The 20,536-nt window shown below is 43.8% G+C and overlaps 1 protein-coding gene across 2 annotated transcripts in view; it reads left to right on the forward strand.

Annotated features, from left to right (window-relative positions):
* GRK3 (G protein-coupled receptor kinase 3) overlaps positions 1 to 20,536 on the forward strand; it is a 119,348-nt gene that overhangs the window by 66,023 nt on the left and 32,789 nt on the right. For both annotated transcript variants that reach the window (XM_090062255.1, XM_090062256.1), the window contains 6 exons: positions 4,038 to 4,099; positions 6,618 to 6,669; positions 7,367 to 7,458; positions 10,517 to 10,616; positions 17,698 to 17,776; positions 18,890 to 19,020. In XM_090062255.1, coding sequence (XP_089918381.1) covers positions 4,038 to 4,099; positions 6,618 to 6,669; positions 7,367 to 7,458; positions 10,517 to 10,616; positions 17,698 to 17,776; positions 18,890 to 19,020 — 516 coding nt within the window. The remainder of the gene's footprint in view (positions 1 to 4,037; positions 4,100 to 6,617; positions 6,670 to 7,366; positions 7,459 to 10,516; positions 10,617 to 17,697; positions 17,777 to 18,889; positions 19,021 to 20,536) is intronic.

Genomic DNA, 20,536 nt, shown 5'->3' on the forward strand with positions numbered 1-20,536 from the left:
CTGTCCTTTGAAATTTTGCATTTACCCCAAACTAATCAAATTATTCTGCTCCACAATTCCCAGGTATATTAATATGCTGTTTAATGATGACTGTTTTGCAGTTTTATTGTGAAGAATTAAATGTTGAAGATGATTTGTTTATCTCCAGTGTCTAAATGCAGTGGGAAATTACATTTTAAAAAATATTTACTTCTTTGTGGCAGTAATTACAGTGCTTTTCTACACAATTCTATAAATGTTTTAGGTTTAAAAAAAAAAAAAGGACTTTTATGTCCTTGCATGCTAAAAGAGATAGTAGACTGGTCAAATAGAGTGTGCCTACACATTGCCATAGTGCTGTACTTTAGTATTTCCTTTTGGAAGTACTAAAGCGTAGCACATGGTTAGATTTTCTCTGCTATGTCACCATAATGGCGCGCTATAAAGGCTCTGCTGATGTAGCTGGTGATCATGTGTAGAGCCATGTGATCGCTGTGTTGCTGTAGCGCATCATTATGTTGCCGTAGGATGATGTGTAGATGTGCCCATAGTGTACTTATGTTTTCTGTTGATTTCCTCAAAAAAATTAGAAATTTTATATTTGTATAGTATAGATTCATAGATTCATAGATGCTAGGGTCGGAAGGGACCTCAATAGATCATCGAGTCCGACCCCCTGCATAAGCAGGAAAGAGTGCTGGGCCTACATTACCCCAGCTAGATACACATCCAACCTTCTCTTGAATACCCCCAGGGTAGGGGAGAGCACCACCTCCCTTGGGAGCCTGTTCCAGACCTTGGCCACTCAAACTGTGAAGAAGTTCCTCCTAATATCCAATCTAAATCTGCTCTCCTCTAGCTTGTGGCCATTATTTCTTGTAACCCCCGGGGGCGCCTTGGTGAATAAATACTCACCAATTCCCTTCTGTGCCCCCCTGACGAACTTATAGGCAGCCACCAGGTCGCCTCTCAACCTTCTCTTGCGGAGGCTGAAAAGGTCCAGTTTCTCTAATCTCTCCTCGTAGGGCTTGGCCTGCAGGCCCTTAACCATACGAGTGGCCCTTCTCTGGACCCTCTCCAGGTTATCCGCATCCTTCTTGAAGTGCGGCGCCCAGAATTGCACGCAGTACTCCAGCTGCGGTCTGACCAGCGCCCGATAGAGGGGAAGTATCACCTCCTTGGACCTATTTGTCATGCATCTGCTGATGCACGATAAAGTGCCATTGGCTTTTCTGATGGTTTCGTCACACTGCCGACTCATGTTCATCTTGGAGTCCACTAGGACTCCAAGATCCCTTTCCACTTCCGTGCCACCCAGCAGGTCATTTCCTAGGCTGTAGGTGTGCTGGACATTTTTCCTCCCTAGATGCAGCACTTTGCATTTCTCCTTGTTGAACTGCATTCTATTGTTTTCTGCCCACTTGTCTAACCTGTCCAGGTCTGCTTGCAGCTGCTCCCTGCCCTCCGGCGTGTCCACTTCGCCCCATAGCTTAGTGTCATCTGCAAACTTGGACAGAGTACATTTCACCCCCTCGTCCAAGTCGCTGATGAAGACATTAAAGAGTATCGGTCCAAGCACCGAGCCCTGCGGGACCCCACTGCCCACACTCTTCCAGGTCGAAACCGACCCATCCACCACAACTCTCTGGGTGCGACCCTCCAGCCAATTCTCCACCCACCGGACTGTGCAGTCATCCAAGTCACAGCCCCTTAACTTGTTCACCAGTATGGGGTGGGATACCGTGTCAAAGGCCTTCCTGAAGTCCAAGTATACGACATCCACCCCTCCTCCTGCGTCGAGGCGTTTTGTGACCTGGTCATAAAAAGAGACTAGATTGGTCAGGCACGATCTACCTGCCACGAACCCGTGCTGGTTTCCCCTCAGCATAATTTGTCCTGCCAGGCTCTCACAAATGTGAGCCTTGATGATTTTCTCAAAGATTTTGCCAAGGATGGAGGTGAGACTGACTGGCCTATAGTTACCCGGGTCCTCCTTCCTCCCCTTCTTGAAAATGGGAACCACATTGGCCCTTTTCCAGTCCTCCGGGACTTGACCCGTGCGCCACGAGCATTCAAATATTCCCGCCAGTGGCTCTGCAATGATGTCGGCCAGTGCCTTCAGTACCCTCGGATGGAGCTCATCCGGGCCTGCCGACTTAAAGGCATCCAGTTCCTCCAAGTGACCCTGCACCACCTCAGGGTCCACGCATGGAAGTCTGGTGCCTTGCTGCTGCCTCCCTACACTCCCAGTGAGAGACTTGTCGTGCCTCTCGCTTAGGAACACTGAGGCGAAGAACTCGTTGAGGAGTTCAGCCTTGTCCCCTCTGTCCGTCACCAATTGTTTCTGCCCATTTAGCAGGGGTCCTATTCCTCCCTGGGCCTTCCTTTTACTCCCTATATATCTAAAAAACAATTTCTTATTGTCTTTTACTTGGGTTGCCATCCTCAGCTCCATGGTAGCTTTGGCCTGTCTAACTGCCTCCCTACAAGCACGAGCAGAAGAGGTATATTCCTCTTTGGTGATCTCTCCCTGTTTCCACTTTTTATGTGCTCCCCTTTTGGCCCTTAGTCTGCCCTGGATTTCTCTGGTCAGCCAGGGAAGCCTCCTGGCCCCTTTCCCTCTTTTACCTCGCACGGGGATCGTCTCGCTTTGTGCTCGAAGGATAGCTTCCTTAAGGCACAGCCACCCTTCTTGGGCTCCCATCATTTCAAAACTACTACTCTGCAGTGCATCCTTCACTAATCGCCTGAGTTCACTGAAATCAGCTTTCCTAAAGTCCAGCACGTTCACCCTACTGGTTACCTTACCCACTCGACGCCTTATGTTGAATTGTACTTTTAGGTGATCACTGTCCCCCAGATGGCTACCGATCTGTAGGTCCCCTACTATGTCATCCCCCGTTGCCAATACCAGATCCAGTAAGGCATTCCCCCTAGTGGGACCATGTACCTCCTGCGTCAGGTGGAGGTCCTGTACACAGGTTAGAAACCTGCGTGAGCGGTGGGACTTTGCTGTCTGTGTCTCCCAGCAGATGTCCGGGTAGTTTAGGTCCCCCATGACCACCGCCTCTTTAGCTTTTATGGTCTCTGAGAGTTGCCTCAGGAGCCCCAAATCTATTTCTTCCCCTTGATGTGGGGGTCTGTAGCAGACCCCTACCACCAAATCCTTTTCTCCTTGCCCCCCATGTAGCCTAACCCACAGTCCTTCTACTTCCTCATCCTTTGATTCTGTCTTGATGAGGGTTGATGTATATTGCTCCTTAACATAGAGCGCAACCCCTCCCCCCCTTTTCCCCACCCTGTCCTTTCTGTACAATCTATAGCCCTCGATATGTACCGCCCAGTCGTGGGATGGATCCCACCAGGTTTCCGTCAGCCCCACTAAGTCGTAGTCGTTTAGTGCAACCAGGAGCGCTAGTTCATCCTGCTTGTTCCCCATGCTCCTAGCATTAGTATATAGGCACTTGAGCCCTGTGACTGGTGCTTTTGCTACCCCCTCGCTCCAAGTCCTAAAGGGCTTTTTGTCTCTAACCTTCCCGTTCCTTACCTGTGCCGTATTGCTGTCCACCCCCTGTCTTTCACGTTCCCAAAGCTCTCTTTCTTTGTGTAAGTGTTCTCTAACACAAGTGGGCCTAAGTTAGGAAGTGCAGATTGAAACTAACGCTCACAAGCAGACAAATTCAATTTATTTGCTGTCCATCTAGAGTATTGCATTTCCTGTTGAATTTTAAAGTAGCACTTGATTGCCCTGTGGGATGTTCTTACTGTCAGTGAAGTCTCTTTGATGGAAGCAGAGGGACTGACGAAGTGATTGCTGAACCTTGTGTGATTTGTATCTCGTGCCACCACTGCTGGTTTCGTGAAGGTTGAGGATGTTAAGCACCTTGCTTTTTATCATCTACAAGATGGTCTTATCACATGTGATTAGGAACTGTCTCTGCACTCTGACCTTTCCAGTGGGCGGAAAATACTGGAGCCAGTGTGTTGTTTTCATTGGCTAATAATGGATATTCAGTTTATCATATATCTGACCTAAAGGTATTTTTGTATCCTTTTAGCCATACCTAGAAGAAATCTGTGATAGTCTCCGAGGAAATATATTTCAAAAATTTATGGAAAGGTATGACTTTACACATACTCTGTCAACTACTGTATAATCTCCTTCAGTTAGTCAGGTCCCTTGTGTTTTACTACAAAAAAAAAAAAGTCTGGAAATGGTTAGGTAACTTTACTTAATTAATAGTGCATTATAAGCAGTCAGGCTTTTTTTGGTAGGTGATATCTTTTATTGGACCAACTGTGTAGTTGGGATAAAATCAGATAAGCTTTTGAATGCAAAATATTCTTGAGGGCTGAGGAGGAAAGCAAGCACAGTGATCATTAGGAGCAGTGGACAGAGCTGTGAAATTGGAGCGGGGAGAAGCTCCCAGAGTTAGCAGACAAACAATTAGCAGAAGAAAAGAAGCTTGATTTACTGGGAGGTGACGACCTAGCAAAAGGAAGGAGGGTCTTTATTACTTGTGTATAGGAAGAATTTCAGGAATCAGGTAGATTTTATTATAGTGTCATAAAATCAATATTGTTGTTCAGTCCTTGGTTCCTAGTGTGCAGCCAGCTCATGAATTTTTGTTCTCAAGCTTCAGGGGTATAGGTCTTGGTCTAAGGACATAGGCAGCCAAGTTTCTTTGGGTAAATCTGATATTTTTTATTAGGTCAACTCAAATAGTTGGAAAAATTCTTCTTTGCAAGCTTTCGGGTACAAACACCCTTCATCAGGCTTCCTCAGCGTGACACAAAGGGTATTTGTATCCAAAAGCTTGCAAAGATTTTTTCCAACTATTTGAGTTGTTCCCAAGTTTGCCTTCGAAAGGTGTTTGGCAGATTTCCCTTGAGCACGAGGATGGTGAGGTCAGTGGTGGTGTGGTTCTGCGAAAAATATGCTCCTACCAACATGTGTGCCTGTCCTTTGGATATTTTCTATGAGAGTTCATTGTGGCAGGTAGGTGCTGTTTGGTTTTGCCTACATGGTACCCATGGGGGCATTTGGTGCATTGGGTCAGATGCATTGTGTTTTGGGAGAGGCGTGTGTTGGATCCATAGAGTGTGATGGATTCATTGTTGGGGAGGGGTGTTGATGGTAGTACCAGTGGAGACATGTTGACGGATTAAGTACCTGTTGTTAAGGCAAGGCTGTGTCCCATTTGATGTCTGTTAATCAGCAGGGAGTTTGCTTCTGATGATGAATTGGGCAAGGTTAGGGGGCTGCTAGAAAGTCAAGAGCAGAGAGGCTGGGAATATTTCTCTCCAAGTCTGCAGGGTTGTTGGTTGTAGCTGTGTTGGTCTAAGGACATTGGCAGGCAAGGTTCTTTGGGTAGATGTGATATCTTGTATTAGACCAACCAAAAAGTTGATCTCTCCAACTCGGATCTTTGAGTACCGGCTGAAGTTGTTTGATGGTTCTTCTAATCCGACAAGCGTGTGGTGGTAGATGACCACTGGCGGTGTCTTTTTGTATTGTAACAGGTTACTGTGGGGTGTTTGGCCTTTGTAAAAATATGGTTTGTTTCTCTACTGGGGCATCCTTGTTGTATAAGGGCAGATTTTAAGCTGGCCAGGTGGGCATCACAAGTGTTTTCTTCCGAGCATATGCAGTGGTATCTGAGACCATAGATATTGAGAGAGCACCTTCAAAGAACTAGTCTTGCTGCTTGTATCGTGCAAACTGCCAGGTATCCCAGTTACAAAATGATAAAGATATTCAGCCAGTTAGATCAGACTACTTCCCACCCCATGTACCCATTAAAATAGATTGCATGTAGTTTGACCTGGTAAAGGTTTAAAAACCTTTTGTTTGGGTGATACTGCTATGAAAAAGCCCCAGTTCTGTTATCTAGACAAACAGCTTGCAACCAAAGAGCAAAGGTTGTATAAGGAAAGGTAAGGGGCAAACCTTGCTCAGCTGGATAGCCCTGTTGATCTCAGTGGGACTGGCTCTCACGAGTGTCACGTAAGGAGGTTTTGGCCCATGATCTGTTGCTGCCAGACTACCACGTGAAGCAGCATACAAGCCACGACCGTAACAAATGACTTCAAAGGATCAGGGTTTCCTGTTTTGAAAATAAACATCTTGTGCTTTATGTAGCTGCAGGATACTATTCTCTTAGAATATTAAATAATATTGACTTTTTTATTTTGAGATAAAATCATCCTAACTTATTCCCTGGGGCGTATTTACATTTCATTAAAATAAGAAACTGCAGTGCCTAGTTTCAGATTTTCATGGTCTTTTTGTGATATTTTATGCCCCTCTCCCTCTATTTGTTTAGGTATTTATTTATTTATATTTTAATTCCTTACACATTTTTATAGTCAGAAGCTGGGTCTGGAGGACTTGAATGATGATAAAGAAAATTGGGCAGGCATCTTTCATAAGACGTAATACAAAAGTATAGCGCGCAAGAGCATATACAGCATAAAACATGCACAGAAAGTTGATAAACAATTAATTTTTAAAACAACAGTTTTCATGTTCAAACTACGTTGTCCTGAACTTAATTTTTAATACCTGAGTGTAGTATATCACTAATACTTTATGTAAGACTTTCAGATAACTTTTAAATTCTTCTTGTTTTTTATAGTGACAAGTTTACTAGATTTTGTCAATGGAAAAATGTAGAACTAAATATTCATGTAAGTAATTACAAGTACATTTATCTTGTCAAATGCTGATGTGGGGAAGAAGAGCTTTCATGTTAGAGATTACTTTTTTTAAGTGGCCCTTTGAAGAATGAGGAGTGTTAGCCTGATCCACTGTTCTAGTCTTAGAGGCACACAGCCTCCTAAACTTGGCCATACTCTCTGCCTGTTTTAATATAATAGTCTTCTGATTTTGAAGTAGTTGAAGGAAGTTAAGACTGCCAGAGTACTTCTTTTTGTCAAGGGCTACAACCCTATATCCCATTCTGTTTTTTCACTTTGCTTCCCCAGTTGAGATTTGTTTGCCCTCACGTGGCATAACCTCTGCCTCATCTCTTGTACCTAAACTTTATCTTAAGTCTCACATCTCTGTAGTCCTTTTGGTTGTCCTGCTTGTTTAAGATGCTTTGTTTGGTTTAATCTCTGCTGAAATCCTCATCCAAGCCTTCCTTTTTTTATCACACTGACCACTGCAGCTCCCATGACCTCTTTATGAACTAGTCCTTGTATGCGTGTGGGAGTCAAAGGCATTTTAGAAAGCTACTTTCTTTAAAGCAATTAATAAAGCCTTGGTGATCAGGGGGAGGGAGGAAATACCTGTTAAATGCATTTGTTTAAAGTGAGTTTTAAGGGTAAAAGTTTCTAAGAAACTTTGCAAGGAAAATTAATTTTGTGTTCTTTGAATCTGCAGCTAACCATGAATGACTTCAGTGTACATAGAATAATTGGGAGAGGGGGATTTGGTGAAGTATACGGCTGCAGAAAAGCAGACACTGGGAAAATGTAAGTGCATTTTCTGTGTTTTAATGACCAGTGTAAACTCTGAAGTGTATAACGAAAAAAACCTCTAATTATTCTTTACACAATCTCAGCTGCACAGAGCAATCATTTTGAACAGTGTCCTACTGTTGTGTATTTCATGGTGCATCAGAGCTTCATCCCTGGTATTCTCATCCATGGAAAAGGAGTTTGGATTTCTGGAGCAGCTGAGGGCATGTTTATGTGTCCTCTCTGCTGAACCTGGTAGGGGGTTGACTCTCAGTTGCAATCCTGCGCTTGGCGGGGTCACAGTGTGGATGTTCCCATAGTGCCTAATGTAGAGTTTGATCCTACATGGAGCAGTCAAGGTCCTCTCCAGCAAATCACTTAACTTTAAGCCCTTGAATATAGCCGTTAAAGTCAATGAGGACTTTTTGTATTCTTAAAGTTAAGTGTGTGCTTAAGTGCTTTGTTCAGTCATGGTCAAATGCTCAGCACGTTGGAGGATCAACCCTGGGAGAAAAATTTGTAGGCAAATTGAGGCCGAGACCTATGGAAGTGAAAAGTATTTGTACTCGTAGGAAGGCTTTTTGATCCCCAAAACAGTGGCAACATCTACTTACATTTGACAGGTGCCACTCAACTGTTGAATTGCAGCTGAGATGCAGCTCTTAGGTCAAGCTCCTAAATCAAACCCTTTGCCATCTCTGTCACTGCCACCTGCACACAGATCCCAGTTTTTGCAGAAACTTCACCCACTGCCCACCATATGGCCAGTTTTGAGAAGTGTTTGATAAGTGGTCCTTGGTGTTTATACTCTTTCTGTAGCTGCTCTCGTGCCTGTTTGAACTTGGTGACATCTTTACACAGCTCTCACTGGTTGGACCGTGGCCTTCCTGCCTCTAGAGATACTGAATATCTGCAGATCCTGTTAGCTTCAGTCACAACCATGGGTGCTCCACACCTCGGACTGTGAACAAGAGCAGCATCCCTTTTAAGAACGATGTTCGTGTTTAATTCTTCTGCAGTGCCTTCCATGTCAGTTGTTTATTTCAACAGCACAGTCAATTTATTTATTCCTGTTTCTGTACTTTTGCACATATGCATTGATTGAATTTAGCTTGATTCATAAAACGTGCCTTTTATATTGTCTTCAGGCCCACGTACAGGAATTTGAATTGCATCTCTTTCTTTTGAACAAAAGCCACATAAAATAGACTTCCACCCTAAATAAATAGTCCTCACATTCCCACAGTCCGTTTTCTCTGAGTGTATAAAAGAACCTTGCACCATGCTGGGAAGTTGTAAACTCAGGAATAACAAGGAAAGCATTAGACCTTTGCCTTCCCCAGCTCTCCTGATGCACAGAGGTGTGAGAATAGTTTAGAATAAATGGGGATAGGAAGCAGGAAAGTCAGCTAAACTTTTCCAGACTAAAGTCAAGCTCTAGGTTAGGTTCAACATTTGGGTAGAGGTTTGGGTAGCTCTTAGTTTATCCGAACCTGTTGACCCATCCCTAATCTAAATCCCATTCGCTCTAGACGGCTGCCTCTGCTGCACTTTTCTGCCTGCAAGGACTTTGAGAAGCCACCCCTCCAAGGTAAATGCCATTGGTGTTCCACTAACCCAGGAACAGACCTGAGGCTGCTCTCAAATCCGCTCCTACAAGGACAATAAAAATAGAGGCCCCAGACTTAGTTTAAAAAGCTTCATGTCACAGAAGATGATGTAGCGATGCTTTTCTGGCCCACAGTTTGAGCTCAGAATGGCTAAGTGAGGTATTTGCCATCAGCCAGCTTTATTTGGTCTTTATTGTTCATCAAAGGTAATAACATCAAAGAACAAACAAGGGTTATTGAGACTGGGTTATTTAACAGCTTCCTACCGTAGCAATGGCCCCAAGGACAAGAGCATCTGTAGACACAGATTTCCTGTAAGCATATAGGTTTGTTTTAGAAACTCAAAACACATAGGTAAGCTTTATCACCACACTCCTGCACAAATGCACGGTGAAGCTCTGCCTTGTCCTTGTTTGGAATATTGGAGGTGTGAGGTTATATACTGGTTGTGTCTGCACAGACCACATGCAGGCTGGATTGTTATTAAACCCTGACACAGCACTACAACTTTACATGGCATTTGATAGAGAATACTTTTAAATGGCACCACTCTTGCTCTGTGGAGGGGCATTGAGAGCCAAAAACCCAGGGTCAGGTGTCTTGTGTACATGTTTTGTGCTAAAAGATGCAGCATATGTTCCCATACCACTTGTTCCTAGATATCAAAGACATGGAAAAAAGGGTGCAGCATCTTGTTCGTGCCCTCACCCCAACCGATGGTGCCCAGAGGATGGTGCTGGATGTGGTCCCTCTGTACTCGCAGAGCTAGCACCACCACCTTGCACTGGTCCTGAGTGAAGGCATTAAGAATGAGGAGAAATCTGTGTTTTTCCCCTCTTCCACTCAGCACATCCGAGTGGGGATAAACTGGAACCTACACTAGTTTTCTCATATTTTCAGAGATGCCAGTTTTGCGCAAGCATTGGACAGGCTGCAGGTGAATCGGGGAAATCAAAAGATTTAAGTCATTTGTCAGTGTCCTGGAAGGACTGCCCACATGTACTGACAGTTGCCAGCAAACTTCCACAGAGAAGCATCTTGACCTTCATCTGCTGCACTACTGGCAATATTGGCTCCAGCATAAGCCAGTTTTAGCGGATTGATGTTGAATTCATAAATATCTTGGGATCACTGTCCTTGTAGCCATCTTCCTTGTTTGACAAATGACATACCTGTGTTTTGTCAATGCTATATAAGTAAATGGCATTTTAGACTTTCCTGTGTAGTAGTCCCAGGGAAATCTCTCAGTTAGGAGGCTCTTGTTGAAAATCTTGTTGATGCATAAGGAACGACTCCAAAATCTTTGTGCCTAGGTGCTGCTTTGGTACTTCTGATGTAGGCACATGTCTAATAATTCTGCTTGGTATACTCTAAACGCCTGTATATTTATCACAGATTGTTGGTGAAAATTGCTACAGGGAAATCTTTTCCAATGCGTTTCTCTGAATGATTAATGTTTTCAGGTATGCAATGAAATGTTTAGATAAGAAGAGAATCAAGATGAAGCAAGGAGAAACACTAGCCTTAAATGAAAGAATTATGCTGTCTCTTGTCAGCACAGGAGTAAGTACTTATTCTTCATCTTCCTTATACTCCATAGACGTTAGGGCTGGAAGGGACCTCATGAGATCATCGGGTCCAGCCCCCTGCCCAACTACCTTTCCTTACAGTGTTAAAAATACTTAGTCGAATATGCATTCCATTAATTCAATATTGTGTGGTGTAAAAGAAAGCAAGGCAGAAACAAGAGCCTGCAGTCTTTTCCTGCACGGCTTTCTTTTAAATGATTTTTTTTTTAGTATGTAGAAACCTTTGAATGATTTTTGCCACGTAGCTGATTCAAACGCTATGCGGATAATCCATTTAAATGGTAACGTCATTTCTGTGTGTAGGGTGTTCTGATTTCACAAAGTCAGACATTTCATAAACATACCCTTCATTCTGGGCTGGGTAATCCTCAGCCTCTGCATGATTATTGTGGGATAATGTTGGCATGAATGTTTTAGAGTTGGAACATGGCAAATAGCGGCATACAATTTGTTACCGATTAGCAGAACAATCTCCCTCCCGGAGCAGAAATCCTAGCCAGACATTTTCACTGAAGTGTAGCTCGAAAGACCTTAGCGCTGTTCATTGACCGGTTGTGCCTCAGTTCCTCCATTTGTAGTACAGGGCTAATGTTGCTTATGTCCTTTGGAAAGCGCTGTTGGACATACTGATGGAAATGTGCTGTGTATGATCTTAGCATTATTATTTTCCTCAGGCATACAGACTCCAAGTGCTTTATAGAAGCATTAGTGTAGTCTTTGAGGAATAAAGTGAGCATCACAGAAAGCTCTTAAATCTAGCTGATTCAAGAGAACTACTTGTGGTCTCTAGCGAGAGATGCCCCTAAATCTCTTGACCTGCTAGGATAAGACATCCTTTAAGACAGAGAGAAAAATCAGGACTGCTACCGCTGTAGAGGAGGGGGACATTGGTTGCTCAGTTTGTTTTAGAATCAGGATTAGTGCCATCTGTTTCTGTATTTTAGAAAATTGTTGAAAATGTTTGCTTTATAAGAGAGCTCTTTAAAATTAATAGCTGAAGACTTCTTCAAAACACCATCTCTCAGAAAGTGAAATGTGCCTTTCACAAAAAACATCTTTTGTTGCTGTAGCTGTAGAACAGTCATTGAGAATGCAAGACATTGAAGTAGCCCCTTCCCTTTCCTGGGACCATCAAATTAGCTTATCCAGTTTTTCTCTTACTGCTTGTTTTCTGGCCCTAACAGTCAATGTAACCGCCAGCAATGTACAGTGAGAAGTTGCCTATGCAATATTGACATCAAGTTAAAAAATTTACATCAATTTTAAATAGAAATTTTTCTTTTTATTGCTGCAAGTCTGGAGTCTCAAGGCACTTGCAGAGGGGAAGTTCAGGTGGAGTCCACAAAATGCATGTTGTCCCAACTGATTGTAAAAGAGATGTTGAAGTGCTAGAGCCTCCAGAGTACAATAACCACGTTACATGAAGCTTAAAATCAGTGTTATCACCATGGTTACCTGGGAAGTTGGTTGGAAGGTTAATTTTACTCATGATGATTACTGTGTTCAAATGAGAGTCACAGTTCGTAGCTCATTGTAAACGCATCCCTATGTCCCAGTTAAAAAACAAAAAGAGGGGGAATTGCATGTTATCTTGTTTTAGACCTCTTGGATAATCGGTCTCAACTGCTAGAATTGTTACTAGCATTGCTTCGTAGACACCAAACAACTCCAAAATGACTAATTTACTGTATTTTAAGACACAATGCTCTGTATCTTAGTGAAATTACATTAATCTGATTTTTCTCTCTGCTTGTCTCAAAATCGCTTAATGAGTTTTTGTCTTTCCTGGCCTTTGTTTTTGTAGCATCTTGAATGCTGCTTTTCCTCTTCTCTGCATGCCCGCTACTCCTCTGGGTGTGGATGTGAGGAAGACGAGCAGTCAGTCTTGAAACCCTTCCATGCGCCAGTTTGGAACGGCCCAGCTCCCACCAGCAGCATGCACACTTCTTTAATGGCCTCTCTTTTCCCACTCGGCAGTGGCTGGAGTGATGGTTTTATTAGGGCTGGAGGTTATCTGTCCCTTAGGGACAGTCTGTTTTTTCCTCATGCTCCCCTCACTCTCTCCCCAGTGTTTGTTCCTGGTCCTCTTTTCATTCCTTACTCTCCCTTAGTGATAGAACCAGAAGAGGTGCCTGTATGAGGACGGCTCTTTCTAGATGTCTGCTAATGCTGTGCAGAGCACTGTTCAGGTGAAGGACGTGCACAAGATGCAAAAAGTGCGTCTCGCTTAAGAGAGAGCTTGCTTTCAGGCACCGGGTTCGGCCCTGCATGCACAAGACGGAAGCGGTGATGGATGCTGCTGAGAGACACAGAGAGGACAGCCAGTCTCCCTCAGGCACTCTGTTCATCCCCTGTAAGGGCAGCTGTGCCCTTTGAGGAGCATAAGGTTGGAGATGAACCTCCTCCTGGTCTTCACTCCATGCACCCTTTCCAGCTACACTGTCCTCAGGCCCACCTCAGGGTGTTCTTCTAGATGTCCCTATGTCAGGAGCTTCTTCATGATAAGCTTCTTGCAACCGAGCCACAAACCCTCTCATTAGGCAGAGTGCATCTTCCTCCCCCCTTATACAGAGTCAAATTCAAAGAAAACCGAAAATGTTCAGGAGATGAAAACCCCTAAAATCATGAAGTGGCTTCCTCTCAGCTGTCTCCCAGTATCGTCTCCTGGAGGAGTGTGCAAATGTTGATCTGATAGCCAAGAAAAGTCTGCCTGGCCCCCCCCCCCAACGGGCATTGTTCAGGAAGGAACAATTTTATCTGTGAACATCCTGTCCACATTGGACATGGTACAGAAAAACAGGATGAGCTGGCCTGGTAATCTGTCCTGAAGCATTTTGTAACAGCAGCTTAAGGAGTTGGATCTCCTTTTCACCGTAGCCCAGGAGGATGTTCCCAAGGTGGAGAGGGGACTACCGGCTATTAGAAAGCGATTACATAGACAAGCATGTTCTTTTTTTGAGCTCCAGGAGGGCAGGTCTACCTTGGGTAAGTCTCCAAAACAGATACAGCTGTCGCAGCAGAGATCAGTCTGTCTTTAGCCCCGTGAAGTGCAGCTCTTCCCCAGCGCGTTTGGCCAGGGACACTTGGGTAGTCCTGACACGTGTTGGTGAGCCACGGGATGAATGGTTCTAGGTTGTCATTGTCTGCTGCTTTACCCCTGGTTCCTTGGCGTGGTGCACAGCACTCGACCTGGGTTGGAGTCCCGTGCCTCATGAAAGCTATGCCAGAGGCCAGACTAGATATTCATAATGGTCCTATCTATCCTGAACCTGTGACTCCATCGCTTCATTTCTGAGCGTGGACTCAGATTCCCTTGGGTCCACCTCCCGTAGTTCAAAAGAAAGCTCTGTAGAGAAGTGGTCTGGTAGGAGATAAAACTCTAACATGACACAAAGTACTTGTCCATAGCCAGAGGAATGGCTAAAAACAGTTCGATTTTTTTTTTTTTTTTTTTCCTCCTAAGGATTATCAGTGGATTTCCTTATATAGCTTCCTTTCAGTTCCTAGGAACAGATGTATAAATCTCACACACGTTCTTTTCCCTTCTTTTTGAGCAAGTTAATTCTGGACAGATAACATGCCTGACCTTACCCCTTTCTGCCCACCTCACTAGAAAGTTTTCCTAGATCCGAAACGCGAACCGTAGGACCTGCTGTCTAGCTCTACAAGGTTTTAGGGCGTCCTGACTGTTGGACTGGCTTGGCTTGTTTTGCAGATGGTAGATAAAAAACTCCTCTCACTGGGATGTTAGTCTCTGAGTGGCCCTTATTTTTCCTGCTGATAAGATTTGTGTGTTAAACAGAAAAGCTGCAGGGCTGGAAAATTCATTTCAGTAAAATTAAAGTCTTTTGGATGGAAATCCAGCCACCAGTCCGTTGCTGACTGCCTTTACTTTTCACGGTCTCTCATATAAAACACTGGCCTACGCATCAGTCACTTTAACTGTATGCTTTATGAGTGGCTGTCGGTGTGACCCGGGCAAGTTACTTTTTGATGCTTCTCTGTGCATTGTTCCTCTTTTGTAAAATGTGGGTAGCACTGTATGCATACCTCTCAGAAATTTTCTGAGTCTTAAAGTTTGAATTGCACCTTGAGATCCTCAGAAGATGCTGTGGAAGTGAGAAATATTGCTAATTTTGCATTTTCTATACTAGCATGCCCAGAATTTCCGATGAAGACAACCAAATACTGTCTATAATACTGAACTCAGCCAAGCCATCTCTTGTGATTGAGAGTCCAAAAAATCTGGTAAAAATGTTTATTTAGAAGAAATGTTTTGCTGTAATGGATGTTCTGCTAAAAGGGTAGCAAGCTGTTATCTGGGCAGCCGAGGTCAGTGGCTCCTCTGGGCTGCGTTCAACTTATTATCATCTCTCTTAACTCGCCTGCTGTAATAAGAGGAAACTGCATTCAAGCCTAGCTTATCTCAGCAGGTGCAGGGGCTTTAGGGTCAACCATGACGGAGGATTTTCTCAATGAAAGATAAGCATCAGGTCATAACAGCCCAAGTAAGTGAACTGAACAATAAATCAGGTGGGGTCAACTGTCAAATATTTTATCCAGGAGAACAGGCACTTTATCCACTATAATGATTCCTAGAGACGTTTGTAACAGCCTTGAATTCATAAGCAAAAGGCCATTTGTCCTCAGATTTCTTCAACGAACCCCTGCTCCAAGAGACTCTTGCATTCTCAGTACTGTAGTACAAGACATCAATTTATGCTTCTTCTGATTATTGATCCTTAAGAAGGGCCTTGGGGGAGGGTGATGGTGGTGGGGGAGTTACTGTCTGGCTTATAGTGCCACAGTGGTCCTTTCCGCTGGAATTCAGAAACACATTACTATCGTGCCTAGGACCCCATTCTTCATCTTCAGTTCGTCCTTGTGTCTGCATCCATCATTCTGGTTACATCCTTGCTCAGAAGCTGAATGCCTAGATGTTGGAAGACAAATGTTAGATCAGAAGGCTTTCCTTCTGAAGTAATCTGTAAGTGCTGGCATTGGTAAAACATTCAATTGCTATGATTTGTCATAAAGTGGGATTTTTTCCTCCGCTCCCTCCAGATGGTGTGCTTCCAGAAAATTGTCCTCTTCTGTCATTATTCTGTATGTTATCCAGGATGGTTTAAATAGAAAAGATTATTTTAATGTATTTTGAATTCACACATTTGGAAATGGTTTCTTCCATCACCTAAGTTCTCCGGAGCAATAGCCAGAATGAAACCTGGGACAGGAGATATTACTCCTTCCTGGATTTTTTTTTAAACTTAATCGTATTTATTTATTTTTAATACCTGTACTCTCAAATTTCTAATCTGGGCAGGGGTGTACTTGGTAGCCGTGCAAGCTTGCAGAAAAGCAATTTTCTTGCCATTTTCCAGTTGGTCTAATAAAAGGTATAATTTTGGAACCAAGAGTTCTAGTTTTTTGTAATCTGGACAGGACAGTTTTAGATATTCCCATTGAGAGAGGAGGCTGGCTTGTTGCATTGCATAAATCTCTGCTATGATTTAAACAGTGAAAAGAGAGTAGGGCTCAAACCAAAGTGAATTCTGCATTGCGTTTCATTTGAAGGCTCCCTCTCCAAACATCTCATTGGACTGCTGAAAAAGTGGAGGCTGCCCCACACTTGATTTTGGGATAGATCCTCTGCCTCCCTGTCCTTTCATCTTGTGTCTTCCACTGGTATCTAACTCTCCGTGTCAGTGTTGTAACATGTCATCTAGGTATAGTGTAAGGTTTTAGGAAGCCTGATTTCACATATTTATATTTCCCATAAATATTTTATTCACACATTTCATATATTTATCCTGAGGCAGAAGGCAGGGCAGAGTGGCACGTTAGAGACTACTTGGTTCTGAGAGGCATCAGCTTTTGTAGGGTGTGATCCACTTGATTTGATGCTTTGATCTTTCCTAGCATTTGACAAAATAGGCTGCTACCTACAAAAGCTCATACATCTCTGAACCATTAGTCTCTGTGGTGACACCCTGGCTTCAGGCTAACATGATCTGATCCCCAGAAGGTCCCGGAGGTTTCTAGTAGCTGTACCCTTTACTAGCTGTCCACAGGTTTCAGAGAGAGAATGAAGAAAGGATCCCCTCTCCACTTTCACTTGGAGCTCCTCTCACTGTGTCTATATTGCAGATTTTTTTTATTACCTTTTATCTTAAAATCAAGCTGCCAGGACTTGAATATAAAAGGAAATGCAGCCCTTAGCTGGAAAGTGGGTTTTTGTACATTGAAACACCTTCGTTTACCTGTCTGGATTTCATAATCCAGACTGTATTATTCTTTACAGGTCTGCGTTCTGTCGAGGAGATGGGCGGGTTTTTCCTGACAGTTTTTAATTGGGTTATGTTCTTGCTTGTTTGTAACTATTCACTTGAAATGCTTCTGGGGAGCTGAAGCATAGGGTTATATAAGCACCGGAGGGCGCCGGCATTTTAAAATGTCTGATCTTTATGACTGCAGACTTCAGTCTTCATCTTTCCCAACTGAAGTCTCTAAGCATTTTAAATCTCTCTTGGTATATTTCCATAGGAATTCAGTCAAATGATTGGGTCTTGTCCTACTGCAGATGGCTAAGATGCCTTTCTGTAGTCTCCATCCCTCACTTTGCTTTTTTGCTGTCACAGAGACACCCCATTTCCACCCCACCTCGCTAGGCTCCATGTAGCTCGTGCATTTTAATAGCGATGGGATTCTGGATCATGCTTCCTCCTTCCAGAGAAGTGTTTGGAAAATGCTCTGTGAACTAGCATTTGGGCGTACACAGATCTTAACAGGATAGCTGCATTACCTGCAGTCTGTTGTGATGGTTGACTTCCTAAAGTCATTTTGTTTAGACCCCTTGGAAGCCATACGTAAATGAGCATTTGCAGACTGCACACGGAGCATGTCAACATTTCTCAGCTAGGAAGTTGATATCAGTGAAGAAAATGTTTATGAATATCAGTAGATGTTACAGGAAAACAAAGCAGCGTGTGATAGCAGCCTGCAAATAGGAACTTGCCTTTCATTTGATGTAAACCATTTGTTCATTTTCATCCTAGGACTGTCCTTTCATAGTGTGTATGACTTATGCCTTCCACACCCCTGACAAACTGTGCTTCATTCTGGACCTGATGAATGGTAAGCAACTTGATGAAAAGAAACATTTATAGCAGAGTTATAAGGGACAGGGTGACGGGATTCACTGAGAGCTTGGGTATAAGAGGAAGGAGGAAAGCAAGGACGCCAAGAGAAGTGTGTTGGTAAGTCTTTGAAAAGTGGGGGAAAAAGGCAAGAAAGCGTAAAATGTGAGCTTGAAGATGTGTAGCAGCAGAGATCCCCGAGAGACACTCAGGGGTATAGAAATGCATGAATGCATTCTTGGGAGAGGGACAATAACCTGGGCCATCAAAGAAAAGGCAGCGAAGGAGCAGTCAGAAAAGAGGGAGCCCAGTGGGGAGAATGAGGGGAACTGAGTCATCAAAGCCTAAGAGTAACTGTGAAGAGGAAGCAGAGCGATCAGCAGTATCAAAGGCAGAAAACTTGCCCATTAGCAGTAGCTGAGGTTGCTTTAGCACTTTGCGCTGTGCCTTTTCCTAGAGATCTGGGTCAGCCGGGAGCGCTCCAGTATGTCGCGGATCACAGTGCAGAGCTGAACCCTGACTTCATAATTGTCTTGGACTCTGCAAAGGATTAAGAACGTCCTTAACTTATGGCATGTGAATAAGCTCATCACAATGATAAATTGTTGTTTTGGTTCACATACCAGGGTAAATCTGTGTATCAACTGTGAGCAGTTTTCTATGACTACTCGGTATCTGGTCCTTGATTGGATAAATGCAAATGCCCTTCTAGCAAGAACATTGCATGTGCAGATTCAGAACTATATTTCTGTGAAAAATCCACCCATCTCACTTGGAAATGTTCTCTCTGAGAATATCCCTGCTAGTCGCATTGGGAGTGGCTGGGATTGCTCCCTGACATCAGTTTCTGAAGGGGAGCAACCACGAGTAAAGTGATTTCATTTTCACAATGGCGTGACACTTGCTGATTGTTCAGCTTGCTTTATTAATGTCCTTGGTGGTTTTCCAGCATGAACCCCCAAATGTGAGGAAGCCTCTCTGCAAGTGATTGGTACAAGCCCCCTCCATCCTTGTTCTGTACCTCTCTGTTTATGTAGCTCATTGCCTGCCAATGTAACAAGACTTTTCTGTTCTTCTTTTCTGAATTGCATTCCAATTTTTCTAATTTTAGGAGGAGACTTGCACTATCACCTCTCACAGCATGGGGTGTTTTCTGAAAAAGAGATGAGGTTTTATGCTACTGAAATCATCCTGGGCTTAGAACATATGCACAATCGATTTGTTGTATACAGAGACTTGAAGGTAATCACTGTTACAATAGAGATTGTATGTACACAGCTAGTTATTAGGTAGTGACAAGTAGTCTAAAGAATGTAACCGAGTTAATGGAAATCCTCCTTTGCACTCAGCTTTTTTGTTGCCAGTTGTTGGGAAAATTTCTAAGCGTCTGTTTTGAATGTTCTCATACTTGTTTCATGCAGGCTTTAGAGTATTGCAATAAATTATAATTTTCTGTTAGATATGGACTGTACTTGGCTTTTTATAGACCAGAAGAGAAATGGCATCTCAGGTAGAAATGGCACACGGTCAGCATTGAGAGAAGGGGAAAAAAAGGTTGCGTGATTACCTGCTAGCAGTATACATCTTGTCCCAAGAGGCTAGATTGAGACCTAATATAGCTTGTCTATAGATTGGGAGCACACATGGCTCTGGACTCCCTGGAGGCCCTGTACTCCCTGGAATTAATTTCCTCTTCATACCATAACTTGAGTCTTAGCTGGATATCTGTTAATGAGAGAAATAGGATGGATACCAGAAAGGACTTTCTCACCCAGAGGTTTGTTAGTATGTAGTATGATACCCTGGGATGGTTGGGGGAATTCAGGGGGTGCAGTTTAAACCATGCAAAATGCAGCACACTTGAGGAGTAATTCAACAAGTATGCTGGCACAGAACAGCTTCTTCCTTCATTAGCATTTCATGATGAAGGTGCCCCATTGTCCTTCCCATCCAAAGGCTGTTACAGATTTCTTTGTTCATTCCTGATTTTACTGTTTTCAAGGTGTTTTGGTGGAAAGCTCCTGGGTGGCTATGGAGCAGAGGGAGCTTTTTGAAATCGCTTTCTTCTGACGGGAGTAATTTTTAATGTTATCCTTCAAAGAGGTTAACATTTTTCTGCCTGGTGTTTTACTTCTTTGGTAACATATAGCTGCATCCTTTGTGAACCACAGGGACTTCCAGCTCCAGAAGGTCCCAAAGGGCCACAGAAATATCCTTAAAAAGAAAACAGAATTGTAAGTCTCAGGGTACAGACAGATGTAATAATTGTATCACCAACAAAGGGCCAATGTGGTCCCTATTTTCAAGAAGGGGAGGAAGGAAGAGCCTGGTAACTACAGGCCAGTCAGCCTCACTTCTATCCTGGGGAAGGTCTTTGAAAAAATTATCAAAGGCCACATTTGTGAGAGCCCTGCAGGGGAAGTGATGTTGAGGGGTAACCAACACGGGCTCGTGCCAGGTTGATCCTGCCTGACTAACCTGGCCTCTTTCTATGACCAGGTAACAAAGAGCTTAGCTGGGAAGGAGGAAGTCAATGTCATCTTCTTGGACTTCCAGAAGGCCTTCGACATAGCGACCCACCCAATTCTGGTGGGCAAGCTGAGGGGCTGCGGCATTGCCGAATGCACGGTCACATGGGTGGCAAACTGGCTCCAGGGGCGCACCCAGAGGGTGGTGGTGGACGGGTCGATGTCGACCTGGGAGGGTGCGGGCAGCGGAGTCCCCCAGGGCTCGGTCCTTGGGCCGGTGCTGTTCAACA

Source organism: Crocodylus siamensis, chromosome 9 (genome assembly GCF_052110815.1).
Source record: "Crocodylus siamensis isolate JL-2025a chromosome 9, ASM5211081v1, whole genome shotgun sequence".
Taxonomy (NCBI): domain Eukaryota; kingdom Metazoa; phylum Chordata; order Crocodylia; family Crocodylidae; genus Crocodylus; species Crocodylus siamensis.